Genomic DNA, 22,056 nt, shown 5'->3' with positions numbered 1-22,056 from the left:
TGCACTTGCCCAGCCTATTCCCAAGGGTGAGATCTGCTGCCTCTGCAGGTGCATTGGTGTTGATCCTGATTCTGTAAGAGTTTTAAGGTCAAGCTGTCAGGTTTCTGGACAAGTCTTCGGAAGGTGGAATTTTTGTGGACTCTACACTTGGATTTGGCGATGATTACATGTATCATTTTGTCTTCCCCTCTCCAGCAGGCCTTCAGGGTCACTCAGTAACAGTCTGTAACTTTCTCCCTTTGCGAGGGCTGCCCAGCCAGCCCGTAAACTCCTGTGGTACTCCCCTGCAGGATGTGGCCCTGCTCTCCTGGAAGCTTTCAGTGCACCCTTGGAGGTGGCTGACCTTCCAGGGTCAAAACTGCCAATGTCCTTAATCTGGGTGTGTCCTTGGTCTGGGTGTGTTGTGACCTTTCATACTTACTTGGCCTCAGGGACTCCTTTTGTCCCACAGGCCAAGTGTCCCTGCTGTGCATGACTCTTGCCCCACTGCTGCAGGCTCTGAGGAGCTGGCTGCAACTCCTCTTTCCATCCAAGCAGACTGGGGACACTCAGCTAGATCCTTTTCTGGAGAGTCTTCTTTTTGTGTTCTTTTGGGGGTGGGAGTAAATTTTTCAACTATTAAATCAGTTTCTAAAATAATTATTTTATTGGTGTACTTAGGTGACTCCACAAGTCAGTTTTGACAGGTAAGATTTTTCTGCAGATTTGTTTTGTATCTAAGTTTTCAAATTTATTGGCATAAGATCATTTTAAATTGGGTTTCTGATTATTTTTTCCTTCCCATTTCTTACATTGTTTTTGAAAGAATTCCTCCATGCAAGACACTTCGCCGGGGAGAGTTCCACTTTATTCCAAAAGGCTGTGGGCTTATATAGATCTAAGGAGAGGTGACAGGGCTTAGGTAAATGACGGGTCACTCGTTTATTGGTAAGTTCTTCCAGATGTCAGTTCTGGAGCCCACGAAATTAGTTCTTATTGGGGCTAAGGTTTCCCGCCAGCGAGATTTGACATTGGCGCCAGTGGGAGAGTTCACACCGGCGGGAACTTTTGGTGGGAACTTTTTGCGTCAGTGGAAAAAGGGGAAAATAGGAAGAGAAGGTCCTTAGGCGCCATGTTGGGGTTTTTTTCCTGGGGTGCGGCTGCCGTTATACTTTTTCCCAACATTCCTCCCTTTTTGTTTTCTTAGGAACTAGGGTGTTGATAGTCAGATCTGGCTGCTTCCTGCTCTGCGGGGGCAGTGTAGGGCCTAGAAGGGGAAGTGGAGGAATGTTCGGGGGCGGGGGGGGGGGGCAGGTCTGAGGATATCATGACAACCAGAAATAAAACCCAGTGGCTATAGACAGCTACTTCGGTAGAGGTAAAGCCTATAAAAGTTCCCTGAAGCCACAAGTCGTCGATGGCATCGAACCAGTCCTGGATAGAGGAGATTGTTGGTATCAGCCACTCGTCCTGTAACAGAGACTCTAGGAAATACTGGAAGTGTTGCCTCCAGCACCTGAAGAAGATCAGAGCGAACAAAAACAGGGTGAAGATAAAAATTAAAGCAAAGTTCAGTTTTTGGCAGAAGTTCTGTGTTGGGGGACTGACAGAGAAGAGGCCAAGGGCCTTGAGGAGGCTTAAAAGGACATAAAGACTCAAGAGTCCAGGGTGGCAGATTAAGAGGTTCTCCGGGCTCGTTGTCTCCCGCTGTCCGATGTCCGTTGCGTTCCATCGTGCCTGGTAGTGAGCTTCAGCACTGCGTGAGCTGTTTTCTTGAAGATGTTGGGGGTTCATTGGTCATCAGAGGCTGGTAGTGCCTAAGCAGAAGCTGGTTGAAAGTTTGATTAGAAATTTTCTGTAATTGGGTTTGAAGGAACTTCATTATGCAGGGCAAGAGAGCACAAAAAAGGAGCATCCCAATAAGGGGCCCCAAGAGAGGTAGCAAGTACGTGGTGAGAGAGGATTGGAAGAATCCCATTATGGGATTAGGGGAGGTGGGTTTGAGCAATTGGGTCAATAATTCTTGTAATTTAATAACATTTTGTTCTATTAGACTAGATTCATTAATATAACAACAACATTCTTCCCTGAGAAATAAGCAAGTACCTCACCTTTTCCGCTGTTAGAAGGTCAATTTGGTGTATGCTTGATTCTCATAGCAAGGCTTATCTAGAAAGCGTTTTTTGCATGAATTATAAGGGCATCTGCCATAGGTATCAGGCCAGTGCTTACAGGATTCCTCAGTTTGGTCTGCTGTGAAGCTTAGCATTGCTGAACATAAGTGGGATGAGGTGGTCCAGTTGAATCCAGTAACATTAAGGACCCAATTACAGCCAGTGAAAGGGTAAGCCTTGACCCATAAACTGAGAGTGGGTGGTGCCATCCTGTTGGTCACTTGGATGTAGAAGCTCCATCTGTGGGTTGGGATAGAAGCTTGAGAGAGATTAACGATTAGTAACAGGAGAGGGTTGGCGAGAAACTTTGAGTTTGATGGGCCCCAGCATGGTAGAAATATGACTGCATGAGGTCCCCTCCAGCGAGGTTTCAACGACTGAGAATGTAGCTCTCAAAGTAAGACTGCATCACCCGGTTGAAGAGGGTCCGATTCAATTCCTGGTTGTGCTGGAGCAGAAGTAACAGATGGTGCAGGAGGACACCTGTCTGCGTGTTCTCTTAGGAGTTTGTACAGAAGTATGAGATAGGGCAGGTAGGACATGGGGGGGGGGGGAGTGACAGGAAAGTTTTAGTTGATTAAGAAAGGCGCCCATAGAACAGCTCAAAGGGGCTAAGGCCTGAGGGGGCTCAAGGAGTTGCCCGAATTTGGGTGAGGGCCAATGGCAAAAGATTGGGCCCGGACAATCTGAGTTCAATAGCAAGTTTGGTGAGATGGTCCTTGAGAATGCTGTTAGTCCTGTCAACCTTACTCGAGGATTGGGGTCAGTGGGGGATGTGGAGCCTCCAAGTGCTTGTTAAGGCCTTTGGAAACTAGTTGAACAACCTGAGAAGTGAAGGCTGGATCGTTGTCTGACTGGATGGAGGCAGGAATTTTGAACCTAGGAATGATCTGCTCAATGAGGATGGAGGCGACAGTGTTAGCAGTTTTTGATGGTGTCAGCAGTTTTCCTGGAGGTAGGGAAGGCTTCTATCCAACTGTAAGAGAGTGCTATCCCCAAATTACAAACAGTTAAATCCTGTGTCAAGGCCTGACCAAAGAGGTAGGGACTGTCCCTGAAGCCTTGGGGGTAGGCCTGTCCATGTCAGCTGTTGAAACCTAAAGAATGTAGGGTCTTCCCATGTGAAGGCAAAGAGGTAATAAGAGTCAGGATGCAGAGGCACTGTAAAGAAGCCAGCTTTAAGATCCAGGACAGTAAAGTGAATGGTCAAAGGGGGATATGAGAAAGAAAAGCATGAGGGTTGGAAACCACCGAGTGGATGGGAATAACTGCCTCATTAATTAGGCGGAGTTCCTGGACTAAGTGATAGGCTCCTGAGGGTTTGCATACCAGAAATATGGGAGTGTTGCAGGGGGAATCTTAGGGACCTGAAGGAAATTTAAGTTTGGCATTTCAGCTGGATACGGACTGGCTAGTGGTGGGAGGCTATGACTGGTGTGGAGATGTCCCAGACCTGGGGATCAACTAGATCAGGGGGCAGTGGCACAGTAGGTACTGTCAGGTCATTAGAGAGGGTAAGGATTAGAGGCAGAAGGAGATGGGTGGTAGTATTCTTGGGGTGTAGTTGGAGGGTGGCTCCTAATAATTGGAGAACATCTCTGCCTAGGAGAGGAACCGACAGGATGGAATGACCAGAAAAGAGTGAGTGAATGGGTGTCCCTCCAGGGCACAGGCCAGCTTTACAGTTCTGTTTGGGGAGAAGGGTTTGTTATCAATCCCCATAACTGAGACCTGGGAAGGAAACAGAGGCCTAGAATGGGCAGGCAAGACAGAATAGGTAGCCCCTGTGTCCACAAGGAAGCTTATGGACTTACCCGCTGTCTGGAGCATTACCCTGGGCTCAGGGAGGGCAATGGGGGTCTTTGAATCTGGGCTTCTTCAGTCTTCTGAGAACCCCAAAAGTTCAGGAGAAGGGACTGCCTGACTGGTCATACCCCTGCGTAGAGGCGCCAAGGAAGGGCCATCCATGGGGCAGTCACTCTTCCAATGTCCTGTCTGCTTACAGGTGGGGCATGGCCTGGGAGTAAGCCATGGGCCTGGGCATTGGCTAGCCCAGTGACCTTCACATCCACGTTTGAGGCAAGCCTCTGGTGGAGAGGAATGCTGGTTCCCCTCTGAAACTTCTGCTGGAGACGTAGGCCTCAGGGCCGCTGCCAAGGCCTGGGTTTGGGGTGTTACCTTTTTCTGCAATGGAGCCTGCTTCAAAGGCCATTTTCACCAGATCTCAGATAGGGGTCTGAGGACCCTCCCCAGCTCATTTGAGTTTTTTCTAATATCATGAGCCGATTGAGTAACGAAATGGGTTGCTAACACTGTAGCCCTGATGGGAGACTCAAGATCCAGCCTAGTGTATTTGGTTAGGGCCTCTGTAAGGCGGTTGAGAAATAAGGATGGATTTTCATGAGAATTCTGGGTAATTTCCTTCAGTTTATCGAAGTTAACTACCTTATTAGAAACTGCTTGCATGCCTGCTATAAGACATTGGACCATGCGAGCGAGCACAGTGACGGCGACCTTGTTGGCCATCTTGATAGTCCCAGTTAGGTTTGGTTAGGGGAACAGCTGCTTCACCTGTGGGGAGAGTCATGTCTGTTAAACGAATTTGGTCAGCATGATCTCGAGCAGCCTGCTGAATGTGGGCTCGCTCATCTGGGGTCAGAGTAGAGGACAGAACAACATAGATCATAGGTCTGGGAGAGAGATCGGAATTCCTTAATATAAGCAGAAGAGTCAGCAGAGAAGGACCCAAGACGTTTTGCAATCTGGGAAAGATCTTGAAGCGAAAAATGGGACGTGCACTCGGACTATCCCTTCAGCACCAGCTACTTCCCTGAGAGGACAAAGGAACTGTGGGTTATCTGATAAGAGGGATCGTGGGACCGGTGTGGGCACTGAAGGGAGAAGAGAGGCGTGAGTAGGGGGAGGGGAAAGGGCTTGTCAGTAGAAGAGGTGAGCAGAGTTGGGGAGGAGGCTCAGAGGGATCTGGAGAGTCCCACCCATTGCAGCCAGGTGGGACCCATCCTGCCCGCCCGTTGGAACCGAGTGGCAAAAGGGAGGTGCAAGCGAGTCAAGGGCTCGCGCAAAAGCTGCCGGCGCAATGAAGGTGAAGGACGGCGCCCGCCGGCTGAGGTGGGATCCCGAGGCCTCTCCAGGCTGCTGAGGGTGCACTACCTGCCCGTTTGGCCCACTGCACCGGGAAGGTGGAGCACCAGTGCACATGTCTGGTGGCCAGGCAGACTGGAAGCGCGCAGATAGGGCCACTGGCGGTGGACAGGAGGAAGAGGGAGGGGAGGGGGATGTCTCCGGAGGAAGAGGAGGGGAAGTGAGCAGACAGGGCCCCTGCAGCAGGGAGGGGGAGGGGGAGGGGACACGGTACTGCTGGGAGGGAGAGCAGACATGAAGAGCGGAGGAAGGGCGCGGAGGGAAGGTTGGGAGCAGAGAGCAGAGGGCAGGACGGGAAGACCTGGGAATCTCCTTCCACCCTTTCAGACGCTAGCAGTAGTTCCCGGAGAAGATTTTGGATCTAATGAGCCTTCTAGAGGCCAATGATTGCCATTATCCAGAGGATATGTAGGCCATACTTGGGTACAGAATTTGATCAGGAGTTTGGGCTTGATGTCTGGTGTGAGGGAGAGTGTGGCCAGATTTTTTATAAGACATTTGGGGGGTGAGGCTTCAGGTACAGATGAAGAGGCACCCATGGTCACAGGGAGAGAGAGAGAGAGAGAGAGAGAGAGAGAGAGAGAGAGAATGAGAATATAAGAGTAAGAGATAGGGACAAAGAGAAAACCCGGGCCGGAATAACTTTCTGGAAGCTTAGGGCAAACGGGGGGATCAAGTGGGCGTCCCCAAAATGACCCATCTTTGCGAGGAAGTGCCATCTGTGAGACCCAATAGGGCCGGAGCCATGGGCAACCTGACGTCAGGAAAGTTTTTGACTGGAGTGAAAGAGTCAGGAATGAGAGGAACGGAGCTCTGGCGGAACGCAGCTCCTGGCCGGAAGTTCATCTCCGAGCAGACCGCAGCTCCGGCAGGACGCAGCTCTGGCAGAGGAGGAAGAAACCGGGGAGCCTCTCGTGTAAACCCAGAAGCCTCACGCCCAAAAGGGAAGTGGATCGCCAGAGGGTCCACTGCGGCCAGTGAAGGTCTTAGTGGGGTGGGTTCCCTCCTCCCTACTGGGTGTCAGGAGTGTGCTGGCCAATCACGGTCACAGTTCCTGCTGTTAGCCCGAAGAGAGTTGGCGAGCCGGGGAGGGGGAACTTACCTAAACCAGATCAGTGGTGAGTGCAGGGAGCCAGCGTCTGAAAGAGCGGATTAGGACTAGGGCGGAGTGTCTTGGTGGAGCCTCTTGTTATAATGAGCTCACCCGTGCTGTGGGTTTCGGCACCAGAATGAAAGAATTCCTCCACACAAGACACTTCGCCGGGGAGAGTTCCACTTTATTCCAAAAGGCTGTGGGCTTTATATAGATCTAAGGAGAGGTGACAGGGCTTAGGTAAATGACGGGTCACTCGTTTATTGGGAAGTTCTTCCAGATGTCAGTTCCAGAGCCCACGAAATTAATTCTCATTGGGGCTAAGGCTTCCCGCCACCAAGCTTTGAAATTGGCACCAGCGGGAGAGTTCACACCAGCGGGAACTCTTCGCGTCAGTAAAAAAAGGGGAAAATAGGAAGAGAAGGTCCTTAGGTGCCATGTTGGGTTTTTTCCCTGGGGTGGGCTGCCGTTATACTCTTTCCCAACAGTCTTGGTCTTTTTCCTTGAAGGGTCTTTCTGAGGTCGACTGGCCTTTCCTTCCAAGGACAAGGTCTGGTCTTGCTGAGGCTTCCCTGTGTGTTCTTTTTCCTGTGTGCCGTGCTGGGGTGGAATCGAGAGCCTAGTGCACCTGGGCCAGTGCGCCACTCTGAGCTGCACGCAGCCTGCTGTTGGCATCCTAACAGTGTCGGCTCCTTCAGTCCAGATGTTTCATTTCAGGTCGTTTTTGCTGATGTAGTCTCTGTCAACAGGGTGTCCAGGAATCTCCTCTCCTTGACATGCAATGAGCACCTGACTCTGCCACTCTGGCGATCTTTCCTCTTTGAGGGGACCCTTTCCAGGCGCCCCCAGTGCATGTCGTGGCTTAACAGGTGTATATCAGGTTGCTTTCCTGGCATCTCAGTCCACGTTTCAGGGGCCTCTTTCTTGTTTCTTTGAATTGCGTCTTTGTTGAGATCAGTTGTAGTCGGTTTTCCCTTAACTCTTGATTAAAAGTTGAGATGGGGGCTTAAGTCTTTGCAGCCTGGAAGCTTCTCTTCCATTCTCTTCCCCTCTCAAATTCTGAATTCTTTAGATCTTTCCTTACATGAGTCCCTAAAGTAATTTTAAAAAGCAGTTTGCACTTTGAATTGGAATCTGGCGTTTTTCACTCCAGAGTCCAATGGTGGAGAGTTGTAACTTCTAGGACATGAACTGATATGCACGTACTTTTGAAGGTGGTGTGGTGGATTGAGAGTAGTCTGACAGTTGACCTGGCACATCTGGCTTCTATCCAGGGCTGCTTTCTTTCTGTTGTCCATTGTCCCAGTGCATGCCAGGTGGACCTAGGTTTCCTGTTGATAAGTTGTTAAAATTGTCAGTACACGTGGAAACACCAGGTATTCAGCTTGAGAGTTGACCACAGGTGATGCTTACTGGAGATGTGTATCTGGAGTAAATGGAATTCATTGTTGCAATTTTTTTTAATATTTATTTTTTGGTTTTAGGTGGACACAATATCTTTATTTTATATTTATGTGGTGCTGAGGATTGAACCTAGTGCCTCGTGCATTCCAGGAGAGCACTGTACCACTGAGCCACAACCCCAGCCCGAGTAAATGGAATTTTAAAAAAGACAGCTTCCATGCTGGGTGCAGTGGCTCGCACCTGTAATCCCAGCTGCTCGGGAGGCTGAGAGAGGAGGATCACAAGCTCAAAGCCAGCTTCAGCAAGGCGCTTAGCAACTTAGACCCTGTTTGTAAATAAAATACAATGTAGGGTTGGGGATGTGGCTCAGTGGTTGAGTGCCCTTGAGTTCAATTAAAAAAAAAAAAAAAAAAAGCTTAACCTTTGCACAGACAAACATTACTTACTGTGGGAGTGAGACAAGTTCACCCTTAGTTCTTGTCCTGGTTTGTTTTTATATGCGTGAGTGGTGGAAATGTTGGTCACATCTAAAGTAGGTTGTATTAAATGCAGTTTTATTGTAGCACTGTACTCAAGTTTTAGCTTCCAAAAAAACTATTTAAAATATTATACCAAGGGCTGGGGCTCAATGGTAGAATGCTTGCCTAGCATGTATGAGGCCCTGGGTTTGATCTTAAGCACCAAATAAATGAATAAAATAAGCCAAAAAAATGTTATACCAAAAATTACAAACTGATGTTAATCAGTTGACCTCCACTTAAACGCTTGAATTTCTCCAGAAGGTAGAAGGTGGGCAAGCTTAAGCCCTGAAAGAGGGTTTAGAGTAACCTGCTATTGCAAGGCATAGGTGTTTATCGTTATCTCTAAAGGCTGTATCACCAAAATGTACCTGAAACCTTCCCCTTGAAGACACCTTGCTTTTAAAATTAGCTGTACTGAGAAAATTTTGAGTGCACTGATGATGAATATTTAAAAATTTTGTACATACAAGATTGGAAAGGTTGTAAAACTGATGTGTGCATTGTTGATTTACTGTAAACACCTCTGTAACCACCATTCATGTCAGAAGGCAAGGCCTTGCCAGCCCCATCCCCTGCTAGCCTCTTCCCATCCTCTAGGACCCAGCATTTTTTGGAGCTGCAAGTTCAAGCTGGGGCAGCCTCATGGATTTGGCCTCTGGTGGGAGCAAATGTGGCAAGACAGGAAGCCAGAGTGTGGAGAGCAGCTGTTTTTTTGACCTTCCACTGGGCACCTCTTCAAATTGCCACACTGGCAATTAGGCTTCTTGTCCATGGACTCTTGGGACAGACCACATCCAGTATTTATGTCTTTTGATCTCTCTTCTTTGGTCTCTTCTTTGCAATTTAATTGTTGGGGGTCCTCCCAGGTTCTTGTCTGCAGCGAACCCCCGACTGGGCTTGGGTTGATTGCATGTCCCTGGTGCAGTCTGATGTGTTGTTCCACCCTGCACTCCTAGTAAGCTGGTAGTTGGACTGGTTGATGGGTGCAGGTTGGAGTGTGGCTGTGTTTGCTGCCAGGAGATAGTGGCTGCAGCCTGTGCACCTGGTGCCGTCTTGGGGTGAGCCATGGCTCACGAGGGCAGAGCCAGTGTTGCACCTGTGGTGTCTGGGAGCTGTCTTCTGGGGTGCATTTTACATGTGATTCCATTGCAGCCCTGGGGCTATGCATGTTTCTAAAGATCCTGCTGCTGCAGAAGGTGTGGTTGGTCTTATGAGGTCCTTCATGAAACGGATTGCAACCAGCATTTCCTTGTCTCTTCAGATTGCTCAAATATACTTCCATTTGTTTTGCCTCATCTGATCATTAAAAGAATCCAAGGTTCTATGTTTCAGCATCCCTGTCTGGGTGCAGCTGCTCTGGGCTGTGTAGTGTTAGGATTCACACAGTTCACTTCACAGTCAGAAGTGGTAAAACTGCTGTGCCAAGCAGTAGTCCATGAGCTGAGCATGACCAGCCCTATCCAACTTGTGGTTGTAGAACCTGAGTGGGGCCATGGTTTGAGCCCAAGGGTCCCCCACTCCACTTTTGCTAAAGCCCAGCCTTTTAGTGTGCTGCAGTCACCTTCATTGGAGATGTGGGCTGGGTGCCTGGGCTGCCTTGAGCATGCAGGCACAGAAAGGGTCCTGGTGACCCAAGGAGAGCCTCAGGGCAGGAGACCTACAGCAGAGAGATTGGGAGCAGTCTCAGGAAGGAGCTGTGCTTTCTACCTGATGTTTTTGTTTCTTTTTTATTTTGTAAAAGTTTTGATTTTAAGTCTTCAAAAAGTTGAACTCAAAATTCCTTAATTTTAATTTAAGGAGCCATCCGATATCATAAAACAGTTTTGAAACTTTTGATGTTTGGTGGGGGGTGAGGAGCTGCTTATTGCAGTAAGTGCTGGTTTATGATTGAATTTATCATATTTTGGCTTCCTTGAGGCAAATTGATGATGGGCCATCTTTTGTTCTAGCAGAAAGCCTCTCTGGCTGGCCTTTAAGGGTTTAAATAAGGACCTCATTCTCATGCAGGTGTTTTTACCATTTTGCATTTTATAGTCCCTAGAAAAATGAGGTTTCTCAGGAGTCTGGAGAGGCCCAGTTGTCACTTAGTCAGGACAGACTCTTCCCACCCTGGCTGTCAGTTGTTGTCCCTCCAGTGGGCCATCTGTCTTCCTTGAGGGTTGAGTGGCACCAAGGTCCCCAGTGGCAGTCTGAGAAGCCTCAGCACAGCAGTGATGGCCCCAGCCAGCCCGTGAATAGGCGAGAGAGCACGCAAAGAATCACAAGTACTTCAAACTTTGCTCAATTCTTTCTTTTTAGATGTTTAATCTGATACATATTTTGGTAGATGAAATCTTCAAATAGCTGAATTGTGAACTTTGTTTTTGTATCACTAGGGATAGTAGAAATAATGTATATCATGGCTTAGGAGAAGACTAAATTATGAACCTGTGGTTTTATTAAAAGTAATGCTTCATTTCTAGTTTCTTTGATGAAAACATTTGAATGTACTGCTTCAAAGCTAAACTCTGAGTTTTTCCATGTTTTAGATTAAATAGGATTGCGAATCAGGTGGCCATTCAGCGGAAGAAGCAGTTTGTGGAGCGAGCCCACAGCTACTGGTTACTCAAAAGGCTGTCTAGGAATGGCGCTCCCCTGCTGCGGCGGCTCCAGTCCAGCCTGCAGTCCCAGAGAAACACGCAGCAGGTACGTGCATGCGCTTTGTCAGCCTCAGTGTCTCTTGCCTCCTGACACACTGATCACACTGAGCAGACAGCCCCTGGCATGGAGGACACTTTCTTTAGGCAGGATGTGGCACTGGGCCTTTGTGCTGGGATTGTGCAGGTGACACATGCATCCTCACGGCCTGTATGTCTGCTCTTCCTTCTGTTACCGCACAGGCTGATGAATTGTCGGCCCCGTGCCTGGCACTTGGCAGCTCTGGGGGCAGAAAGTGCTGCCCAGGGAAGCTGTTGTCACATTGGCTGCGTGAGTGTTCAGAGCAGGGACAGCAGGAAAGAGTTGGAGGAGCGCCTGGGTCTGATGGCTGGTCTGCATGGTGGGCGCTGGCAGCCTTGCATAGGATTGATTTGTTTCAGGGCTTTGCTCTGAAGGCCAGTTTTAGCATTTAGTGAGGAGGAAAGGAGCTGAGAGGGTCCAGAGGCTTCCTTTTAAGAAGAACAAGCTCAGGCACCGTAACAGTTCAACATTTTGGCGGTTAATGTAGACCTAAGGAGCCATCCGATATTATAAAACAGTTTTGAAAGAATGTAAAAAAAGTAAAAGAAAAGTAGAAAGTAAAGAAGTGGCTTCTGTAAGATGTCACAAAAATGAATTGAAGACAAAAAATGGTACTCCTGAACACCACCCAGAAATATGTATCTGGCAGCTCTGCTCACTTGTGTTTTGCAAGGAAAGGCCAGTCTCTGGGAGGGTGTGTCTTCTGTCAGCCACCTCCTCAGGCTGAGAGGCTAAGAGGGCTGGGTGGAGCCTCATGGGACCTTTGTGCGGCCCTTTTCCTGTGCTGCAGTCCTGAGCAGGGAGTGGCATTGTTAGTCTGCTGTGAAATTCAGCTCTGGTTTTGGTAGGAGTGTGTGGCTCTAGAGTTCCTGGTGGGGCCCTGTGATTTAGGGGGTGAGTGCGGTTGGCTGTCAGCTCAGTGGTGCTGCTTGACTGAGCCCTGAGTGGACAGATTGCTTGTACCTATGAATGGCTGCCCCGTGCTGCTCCCTGGAGAGCTGGCTGGTCTGTGGGTCTGATCTGGGTGGTGGAGTCGTCCTTGGTGCTTGGTAGAGGCTATGGATAGAAACTGCTCCTCACTATAATCTCCTAGTGACTGTGGAGAGTCTGGGGCCTCCACGAGCAGACTCCCCCACTTGCATCTTTCCTTCTTTTGTGGTCTGCAGGGGAGCTTGAGCTTGTAAGTCAGCCCCTCACTGGCAAGCATCCTTATATTGCCAGGCTCTGAAGTGCCTGGCAGAGCAGCGGCTTCAGTGGGTATTTCTTGGTTGTTGAGTGACTCAACCATATTTTCACCCCGTTGTGCTGTGAGGCACTGTTGTTCACCCTTCTACATCCTTTTTTCTTACTCCACAACCCCACAGGGGCTCCAGGTATAGAGGAGAGGAACCTGGGGCAGGGGATCCTTTAGGACATTGAGTTACAGAGTGGAGGAGTATGTGGCCACGGTGGACACTGGCAGGATCAAGGATTTCAGCTTTGCTTCTGTGATGGTGGAAATTTGGGAAAGAGAGTTGTGGCCAGTGGCAGTGGAGAATCTAGACCTTGGATTTCATCCCTGGCTGGAGGGGGCTTTCCATTAAGCCGGGGAAAAAAGTCACAAAGGAGCAAATGTCAATAGAGTCTCCATGAAAAGAGCACTGACGTGGCTGGGAGGGATCTGAAGGCTGTGGGGATCATTGCCCTTCACAAACACTGAAGGATGCAGGGCTTGTGTGGTCTGTGGGTGGCTGGGCCTGGGCAAAATGGAACTGGTAGGAAGGCCAGGGAGGAAAAGGGGGAGACAGGACAAGATGGGAGAAGATGGTGCCACCGGGTGCTTGGGTGGGTCAGACTGATCCAGTCCCAGGAAAGTCTATGAGGACACCTCACTAGGAGGTGGAGAAGAAGGGTCTGTGGACTGGAGCCCAGCATATTCTACAGTGGTGTCAGGAGGCCTGCATTACCTCTCAGTTAAGAGGGCTTTGGGGAGGAGGGACTTGGAATTGCTGAAAGGGCTGATGACCATGCTGACCTTCTGGTGGGGCATATGCACCTTCAGTGCCATGTTGGAATAAGCGGGAACTGATGGGTGACAGCCCCAGATTACTCCTATATTGTCCTATGAGGATTGATTTTTCTAGGGGTTCCATGACAGTGGTGCTGTTCAAGGAATGTTTAAAAGACTTGAGTTAATCTTTTTTTGGTGGTGGTTCTGGGGACTGAATTCAGGGTTTCCTGCTTGCTAGGCACATGCTCTACCACTGAGTCTCACCTCAGCTCTTTTTATTTTTTGTTTTGAGACAGGGTCTTGCTAAGTTGCTCAAGCTGGTCTAGGAACTTGCTGTCTCCTCTCTCTTGAGTTGCTGGGATGATAGGTGTGTGTCATCGTGCCTGGCTCCTAATGGTTTTTGAAAGTAGAAATACTTGATGTTAGAATTTGATTTGCCCAGGTTTCTGGGTGTCTGCCCTCATCCAGGCCCTGGGAGAAGACTGGCAGAGTCCTTTGGTCCCGTGGCTGACCGTTCAGGTATACCACAGACAGGGTGGATGAGCAACTTTGAAAGCTAGGCCCCCGAGGTTGCCAGTGGTGCAGCTGGGGTCCGGAGGCCATTCTTAGAGGGCTGTCTGCCCTAGACAGTGGAAGGACAAGTACCATGTTTTTCACTGTCTGGAGGAAGAAACAAGGCGGCTGCATAGATCGGGCCTGTAGTCTGGCAGCTGTGTACTCAGTCTGGCTTCTCTCCATTCATCCTGCTCCCTGGGTCTTCCTTTCTTGCCATGCGAGTGTGTCTGTCAACTCCCTCTAGGTTGCCAGCCCTCCCAGCCTCCTGCTGGTGGCGTCTCAGGGAGACTGGGGCTGGCTGGGCTGGACTGGTTGCTCTCTGGGTCTCAGGCCCTTGGTGCAGTGTCCAGGATGGGATTTGTTGTTGTGGAGCTGGCTAGTGTCTACAGCCCTACTGGCACATCCCTCAGCACTGGGGTTTCTGTTACGACTGCTGAGCCATTCCTCACCCTGGGGGACGCCTCCCATCCCAGCACTTGGGTCTTCTTCCTGTTTTTGAACAGGCTTGGCTGGGCATTTCTTCCTGGCAGTGGCCAACCACCTCTGTACTTTCCCCTCTCAGAAACCTCTCTACTTCGGTCCTCCTATGAGGTGTCTTCCACAGTTGACATTTGCAGAACAAGGAGGTTTAGGGCTTTGCAGTAGACGAGACTGTGTGTACTTGGGCCCTTCAGTCATGATGCCATGGCATGCAGGAGTGAGGGCCACAGTGCTCCATCACCATGCATGTGACCACATTGCTGCTGGATGACATTTTCTTATTAAACCTAGGCCTTGGACAAACTAGCACATTTTGCTAGCTCGTGAACATGAAGGAGCTTCTTGGTATTTAGAAGATTATTTGGTGTCACGGTCCAGGCCAAGTATCCTCAGGATGTTTCCAACTAATAGGCAGTATGATTTTCAGATGCTTTTAGGGATGTGGTTTGTCAGATCCACATTTTAAATATATTACTGGCATTGTTCATGTGAGTGAGATTGTTGACCCTGATTCAGTGCCTGAGAATTTCCAGTAGCATTAGGTGTTCCCTGTGACCTGTGCTATGGTGGGCGCTGACACTGCTTCCCTGCAGGCAGGAACCTCCTGGTTTGAGATGGGCACAGGGTACATTGGCTTGTGTGCCTCCTGGCCTTCCTGCACCATCTGTACTCAGGGCTTTTTCACTGTTGAGTGGTGGAGTCCATGACCATTTGCAATCAGACCTTGTATCCTTGAACAAGCATGCTTGTCCTCTGGGTGTGGGAACGTGAGGGGCAGAGCCGCCCAGAGATAGCGTGCCCCATGAGTGTAGGGCTTGTTCTAGAAATTGATGTCAGCTCCTGGCTTGTGGCTGCCCAGTGGTGTGTGTCCAGGGGTCATCCTTCAGCAGTACAGGGCAGACATCCCAGGTAGGCCATTTTCCTTCCCATGGTGGTGGGGTCAGGGCATGCTGAGCCACTGTATGGAGATGGTCCTGGACATAAGCTGTCTTGTGTGGTCCTGTGAGTGGGGTGCAGTGTCCCTGCCATGTCCCTCCTCCATAAGGCAGAGGATGGGTGTTCACTTTGGGCAGTGACCTGAGGACCAGTGTTCTTAGTGTGGGTGTGCCCTGACTGGGCAGGAAAAGGAAGTTTGAAGTGTTGTCAGAGAGAGGCCCGGAGCAGGGGAGCAGAGGGGCGGGTCTTGATTGGATAAGGTATAGGAGTGCTGGAGGCCTGTTGGCATGTCTTACATTGGCTGGTAAATTTTCTGGTTGTCATTTGCTGCCATGTGGCTAGAGAGCTGGTCCTGTGCTGGGAAAGGCTTTGGTTGTCTTGCTGGATACTCTGCAGTGGTTGCTGTAGGGGAGTGTGCCTGTGCCTCTGAGTACACCCTGTGAGAGGCTTCTGTGAGCCTGTAGGGCCAGCATGGGTTGCTGTGGTTCTTCATCCTGCTAAGACCTCTGTATAGCCAGGGTGACTGATTATGCGGCCAGGCAGACCCAGTGTGCTCTTTACCACCACGCGCCACGGCTTTGCAGTACTGTGCTTTCATATCTATGACTTGTTGGGAACAGGTTGGCATAGTCCATGGGGAGGTCATGGCACATGCTGCCTGGTCCACCACCCTGTCCCCCCCAAGGAGGGAAGGCAGGAGAGGAGCCGTCTTTGGGGACTGCAGAGTGTAGCCATCTCCAAGGGCAGGGTTGGGTGTCAGCATGCCTGTCCCACGCCTCTCTGCAAGCCCAGAGCCCAAGCTACTCTACGCTGTGAGGTGGATGGACACAGACCTGGTTTTGTGCACCTGGTGCATTCCTGTCGTGCTCTCCCTTCCCAGCTCTCCTGGGGTCCTGTAGCTCCCTCAGCTCCACAGCTAGGACAGGCCTGTGGGACACCTATGTGGCTGGTACTGGCATGCAAGGCACAGTGGGCTCTGCTTGTGCAGGCATCTGAGGCCGTTGGCAGGAACAGTCTGTGCGCTTGACTGAGGGGAAGTTTCAATTAATGTTTTCAGAGAGAAAACGATGAAGAAATGAAAGCAGCCAAAGAGAAGCTGAAGTACTGGCAGCGGCTCCGGCATGACCTGGAGCGCGCCCGACTGCTGATTGAGTTGCTGCGCAAGAGGGAGAAGCTCAAGCGTGAGCAGGTGAGGTCCCCCTTTACCCTGGACTGTTCCTTGAGCGACCTGTGGGTATCCAGGACCCCTGTTTGCCTCACAGGAGCTCTGGAGACACCCTTAGGTAGCCCCACTTCCCAGCATGTTCCTGCCTCATACTTAGCCCCACAGTTGTACCTCCCTTGAGCCAGGTCAGGTGACTGCCCCTGGATTGCAGGTCCTTAACAGAAGGCTGTGTTGATAGCTTCCTTGAAATAAGTATAGGCAGGGCTCAGGAGGAGGGCTGCCTTGTAGCAGGGGCTGGCCTACATGTGATGCCTGGTCTGCAGGGGTTTCTCTGTGGCTGTGCAGAACGTAAGGAACCAAGGTTCCCAAGGGGTGTGCCTGAGTCCCTGATGGTGAGCATGTGCTGTTGTTGCAGGTAAAGGTGGAACAGATGGCCATGGAGCTGCGGCTGACTCCACTGACTGTGCTGCTGCGCTCAGTCCTGGAGCAGCTGCAGGAGAAGGACCCCGCTAAGATCTTTGCCCAGCCCGTGAGTTTGAAGGAGGTGTGTGTTGTTTTTCAGTCTCAAGAGTTGCTGTTTGATGGTTAATGTTTAGCTGGGGAACACTGTAGACATATTCTGATTTTACTTAATGCATGTATATATTACTTATTCTAATCAGTTATACATGACAGCAGAATACTCTTTGATTCATTGTACACAAATGGAGCAGGATTTTTGTATATAAGTATTTTATTAAAAATAGGTTTCACTGTGAAGTACAGCAAGTGCCTGCGGGCGTCTCCTCTCAGCCTCACCAATTGGCACCAGTGCCTGGCCAGTGGTACTTGTAGCTAAAGAAACTTGGGTCAGGAGGGTCCTTGTCAGCTTGCTTTGGTGCTGCCATTTGTTAGCTGTATGAAAATACTCTTGAGATGGGTGTGGCCCACAAATATGATTGCTAGTGTAGGTAAGTAGAGTAAGCTCAGAACCCTGTTTTAGTTTGTAAATGATTGTTTTCCTCCCTAAAATCAGGTACCGGATTATCTGGACCATATTAAACATCCCATGGACTTTGCCACGATGAGGAAGCGGCTAGAAGCTCAGGGGTATAGAAATCTGCGTGCGTTTGAGGAGGATTTTGACCTCATTGTAGATAACTGCCTGAAGTACAATGCCAAGGACACCGTGTTTTATAGAGCCGCAGTGAGGCTGCGCGATCAGGGCGGCGTGGTTCTAAGGCAGGCCCGGCGCCAGCTGGACGGCATTGGCCTGGAAGAGGCCTCTGGAATGCACCTGCCCGAGCGGCCTGCTGTGCCCCCTCGGCGGCCTTTCTCCTGGGAAGATGGTAAGAACTGGTGCTGTGTCCAGGCAAAGACAGGAGGATGCTCTTCCCAGCCCACTGTGCAAAGCATCAGGATTCCTGCCATGTGGTCAGTGCAGATATGCCAGAGGGTGCTTGTTTTATTTTTTTTTATTCTCTCTGCAACCTGGTGTGTATTGTATACAACATATATCATCCGGGTCCTGTTACATTTCAGGCACATTTGACCTGCAGCAGCCCAGGTCTCCATGATACAGACCATGAAGGCAGTTGAGTTAAGAGATTTGTACCCAGCGGGGCCCTTGTTCAGCTTATGAGGATGTCTTGCAGCTCTTGTCAGAGTTGACAGACAAGGGTAGAAACTAATTGGTTTTGCCTTTGACCTCTACTCATGGTTTGCGCATGTTGCAGAAGGGCCTGAGGAAAAGTGTGTCCCTGGCCCTCTTGACCCCAGTTGGGCCTGTACTTCTTGGCTGCCCCAGGCACATGCCATGTCTGCCTGCCTCTCATCTGCCTCCTCCTCTGAGCAATCTACGGAAGCCTTGCTGACCCTTGCTTCTCAAGCCCATGTTGGTGTTTGTTGAGTGGCATGAATGTCCACATGAGTAGGTAGAGCACCCTAAAGCATGGTTTTCCTGAATTCTGAGTTGTTAGTTAAAAGTCATGGTATTTGGGTCATTTGTTCAGAGTTCTGATATTCCTGGTTTCATGGCCTGACCCGCCTGCTGGTAATCACTGCTGAGACTGGACTTGGATTGGTGCAGTCTGGGTATCTTCCTTTCCCTCCATTCCCTGTTGACTGTGGCTTCAGCCAGGACATAGGTCTCCCTGTGGGCTGCTGGCTGCTGGCCCCTGTATCTAGCCCAGAGGGACCATTTCCTGCCAGCACTAGGGCATGCAGGATAGGTTGAACTTTTTTTTTTTTTTTTAAAGAAGGGAATGTCTTTTTATTTTTTGTTTCTGGTTTCAAGGGGAATGTGTATTTTTGTAGAAAATTGGGAAAAAGCCACAGATTCAAAACTCGGAGCTGATGACTCTTGGCAATCCCAGATAGAGCTGGTTAGGTCAGAACCATTGTATTCTGTAATGTTCCCTGGGGTCCTGGGTAGAAGTAGGTCTGAGAATCATGGTCTTGGAGTGACCTCATTCTTCCATACTCACCTCACTTCCCTGAATATCTTCTCCAGTCTGCATGTGGGGAGAAGGGGAACAGCCCCCCAGGCTTTCCTGTCTGGTGTGGAATTTCACCAGCTGTGGCCCTCGGCAGAGACTGTTCCCTCCACATGGTGCTGGCTGCCCTTAGAAACAGGAGGACCCAGCTGGGCATGGTGGTGCACATCTGTAATCCCAGCGGCTCAGGAGACTGAGGCAGGAGGATCGTGAGTTCAAAGCCAGCCTCAGCAATTTAGTGAGGCCCTAAGCAACTCAGACTTTGTCTCTAAAAATAAAATATAGAAAGGGCTGGGGATGTGGCTCAGTGGTTGAGCACCCCTGGGTTTAATCCCTGGTATAAAAAAAAAAAGAAAAAGAAACAGGGCCCATGTGATAACTGGGAGCCCTTGACCTCATAGGCCCTGATTCCTCTCCTCAAGGCCTGCTAACTGTGACCACAAGATTCCCCTCAACAGACTGGGCTTGGAGACCTATGAGTTGGTATCTTCGAGAAAATGATCATGCATGTTGCTAAATAAATTTCTATGCTGGACTTTTTGCTGAGGAGAAAAATAAGAATGAGAAGTCCAATGTCATTTCTTTCTTCTGCTTGGGCAGGGAACGCTTGAGCCATGGTGTTGCTCAAGGAGGGTGCAACTGCTATTCTGTTGGCACCAGGCACCCCAAGTCTTACGGTGTTGTCCTGCAGGTACAGATGGAGGAGCTGCTGGCCTCCGTGGAAGAGGCCGGCATTGCAAGGCTGTTTCCTGGGGGGCTACAGGTGGCATGAGGGGCTGCCTCTGGAGGTTTTGTGGGAACAGCGACAGGGATGTGAGTCACACGTTGCAGATGTTGGTTCATTTCCCACACAAGGGCTGCATGTCCTGCATGTCCTGCAGGTATTCAGAAGGACTCGGGGTTCTTCAGAGGCCTGGGCCACTGTGCCACACACGCTTGATTGGCTTTGTCTTCTTTTGGCTCTTGAGTTCATCTTAGATAGCTTCTAAGTGTGATTTCTTTCTTGGTCGTCTCTCAATGGTGTAAGATTTGTACCCCATGAGGGTTTTTTTGGGTGTTTTTTTGAAATTGTGAGGACTTTAATAGTAAATATGCCTGGATTCAGAACCACCTGTGAGCTCTTTAGCTCAGGCTCAGGAAAGCCACATGGTATTCTGTCTCTGAAGACTGGCTGGGATCTTGTGATGAGTGCCAGTCCTAGGTGGACCTGTGGGCATGCCATCACTCTGCTGGCAGACTTGGAACTGGGAGAGAATGTGCATCTCTCTGGTGGTCCTTGTGCACCCTTGCTCAGATCTGGCTGTCCACCCAGGAAGACCTAGTTGGGACCTACCCTCGACAGGAGGTGGATGTCATCTGGATACCGCCTCTGCTCGTCTACCTTGTCCCCCACTGTGCCTGGTGGCTGTGGGAGTAGGGATTCTCCTTCAAAAGCCTCCTGTGTCTCCTTGTGGCAGTTGGCCCTCCGTGAATGGGTAGAGGAGCCTGGGCACAGCCTTGAGTGGCCAAGGGCAGTTTCAGGGACAGTTGGGACCAGTGTAGTATTCTCAGAGGGGTCCTGGAATCTGATGGTTTATGGTGTCTATCCTTTGGTTTAGTGGACAGGTTGCTGGACCCCGCCAATAGGGCCCACCTGGGCCTGGAGGAGCAGCTGAGAGAGCTGCTGGACAAGTTGGACCTCACCTGCTCAATGAAGTCCAGCGGCTCACGGAGTAAACGGGCAAAACTGCTCAAAAGAGAAATTGCTGTCCTTCGAAACAAGCTTAGCCAGCAGCACAGCCAGTCCCCACCAGAGGGGTCAGGGACTGGCAGCTTTGAAGAGGATGCTGCTCCGCTGGGGCCTGACACAGGGGAGGAAGGTAAGCATGGTGGGGGTCAGCCTTGACCAGTGCTCTGTGGTCATCACTATTGTTGTAAGCTTTGAAATTCACAAAAACCCTGATCGTGGTTTCCCACCAGGTTTTGTTTCCTTTTGAAAAGATGGTACAGTCTGTGCCGTTTGTATCATATTTTGGCATTTGCATAGTTTATAGACTTTATGGCACAGAGAATAAAATACCCCCCCTCCCCCAATTCAGGCCTGAAAAAAACATTTTAAAGAATGATGTAGATGTTCCAGTGCATAGAAGAGCAAGGTGGTTTGCCTGTAAGAGTGAGAAATGCTTCTTTTTTGTAAGTGAGAAATGCTTCTTTTTTGTAAGTGAGGGGGCTGCTGAGGTATGCACTAGTCCTCAGAGTGGCTGCTATCCCTGAAGTCTCCCCCTGGTGTGGAATGGTGGGAGGAGGCTCAGTTTCTCCCAGCAGAGGCCAGAGCCCTTCCTGCGAAGACCCTCCATGGACTCTACTCTCCTGACTGCAGAGCTCTTCCGATGGGTCTGAGGGACATACAGGAGGACAAATCCATCCGTCTAGTGGAGAAACAGGTGGAGTCCAGTGCAGACGTAGCGTTGTAGTGGCAGTAGGGTAATTGTACACGTCTGGGTTGAAGAGGTAGGGTCCAGGTGAGAGTTAGAAACCAGCTTGAGTGGAGCCGGCAGGCCAGGCCACTCCTGCTACTCACCACCCGCTTTTGGTTCCAGTTGTACAGAGTAGAGTAGAGCAAGATCTGCTCCTGCCACTCCTGTCCCTGCCACGGCTGTCCATGGTGGTTTCCCATCTCCCAGAGTGTTTTCCTCACGTATCCAAGTGGGGATAGGGAAGCTGAACGCAGACCCACAGATGCAGTTGCTGTGAGTGTGCTCTTGATTGACATGGGATTCCCTGCTTGTCCCCACCATGTCACTTCCTGCAGCTCCCCGTTGGTGGCTGCTGAATGTGTCAGACAGCCCCCGCGTGGTCAGGCCTTCCATCCTGTTGCTGTCAGGTGACGGCAGGAAGTCACTCCAGCACCTGGGCTTTCTTGGGCTTGGCAAGTCCTCCCGCTTGTCCAGCTGGGGCGTGCTTGTGCCCCTTCCCTTCCATCCTTTTTGGTGGTGGTGTGGTCTGTTCACACGGTGAAGAATTAAGTTCTCAGCGTGTCCCATGTTCACCCTGTGCTCTGTGAGCCTCTGTCACTAGTATGTAACACCCTGCTGACTCTGGAGATTCTGCACCTTTCTTTGAGGAGCATTTGCTCATGGAACCTTTGACAGCCAGACTTTCTGGCATCTGCTGCTGTCCCTGTGCCCTGGTGGGTCCTAGATGGCATCACTGCCTGTTTCCCAGGGTGATCCTCTTGCCACAGTCTGAGCCGGTCCCCTGACTGAGGATGATCCTGGGGTTTAACCGCTCTTAGGTATAGTGTCTCTTTCCCTTGAACAAAACAGTGAGTTAAGGGAGGAGGTTTGGCAGCAGGTTGGTTACCCTGATCAGAGCAGCTCCATCCTTGGAGAGCCCCCTCCCTGACACCAGCTTTCCCACTGCAGT

At 50.3% G+C, this 22,056-nt stretch overlaps 1 protein-coding gene across 7 annotated transcripts in view; it reads left to right on the top strand.

Annotated features, from left to right (window-relative positions):
- The window catches only part of BRD1 (bromodomain containing 1), an 84,349-nt gene that overhangs the window by 16,407 nt on the left and 45,886 nt on the right, over window positions 1–22,056 (top strand). For 6 of the 7 annotated variants that reach the window (XR_014023990.1, XM_081309357.1, XM_081309359.1 and 3 more), the window contains exons 3-7: window positions 10,862–11,018; window positions 16,070–16,201; window positions 16,593–16,721; window positions 17,193–17,505; window positions 20,250–20,510. Coding sequence is in view for 6 of the 7 variants with exons in the window: in XM_081309357.1 (XP_081165483.1) it covers window positions 10,862–11,018; window positions 16,070–16,201; window positions 16,593–16,721; window positions 17,193–17,505; window positions 20,250–20,510 (992 nt within the window). In the remaining variant the exon portion in view is untranslated. The remainder of the gene's footprint in view (window positions 1–10,861; window positions 11,019–16,069; window positions 16,202–16,592; window positions 16,722–17,192; window positions 17,506–20,249; window positions 20,511–22,056) is intronic. The other variant, XM_081309360.1, reaches the window with a different exon arrangement.

This window comes from Spermophilus citellus, assembly GCF_964194105.1.
Source record: "Spermophilus citellus genome assembly, chromosome: 10".
NCBI lineage: Eukaryota > Metazoa > Chordata > Mammalia > Rodentia > Sciuridae > Spermophilus > Spermophilus citellus.
The sequence above is the reverse complement of the archived record's forward strand: the minus strand, read 5'-3'. Positions and strand labels throughout refer to the sequence as shown.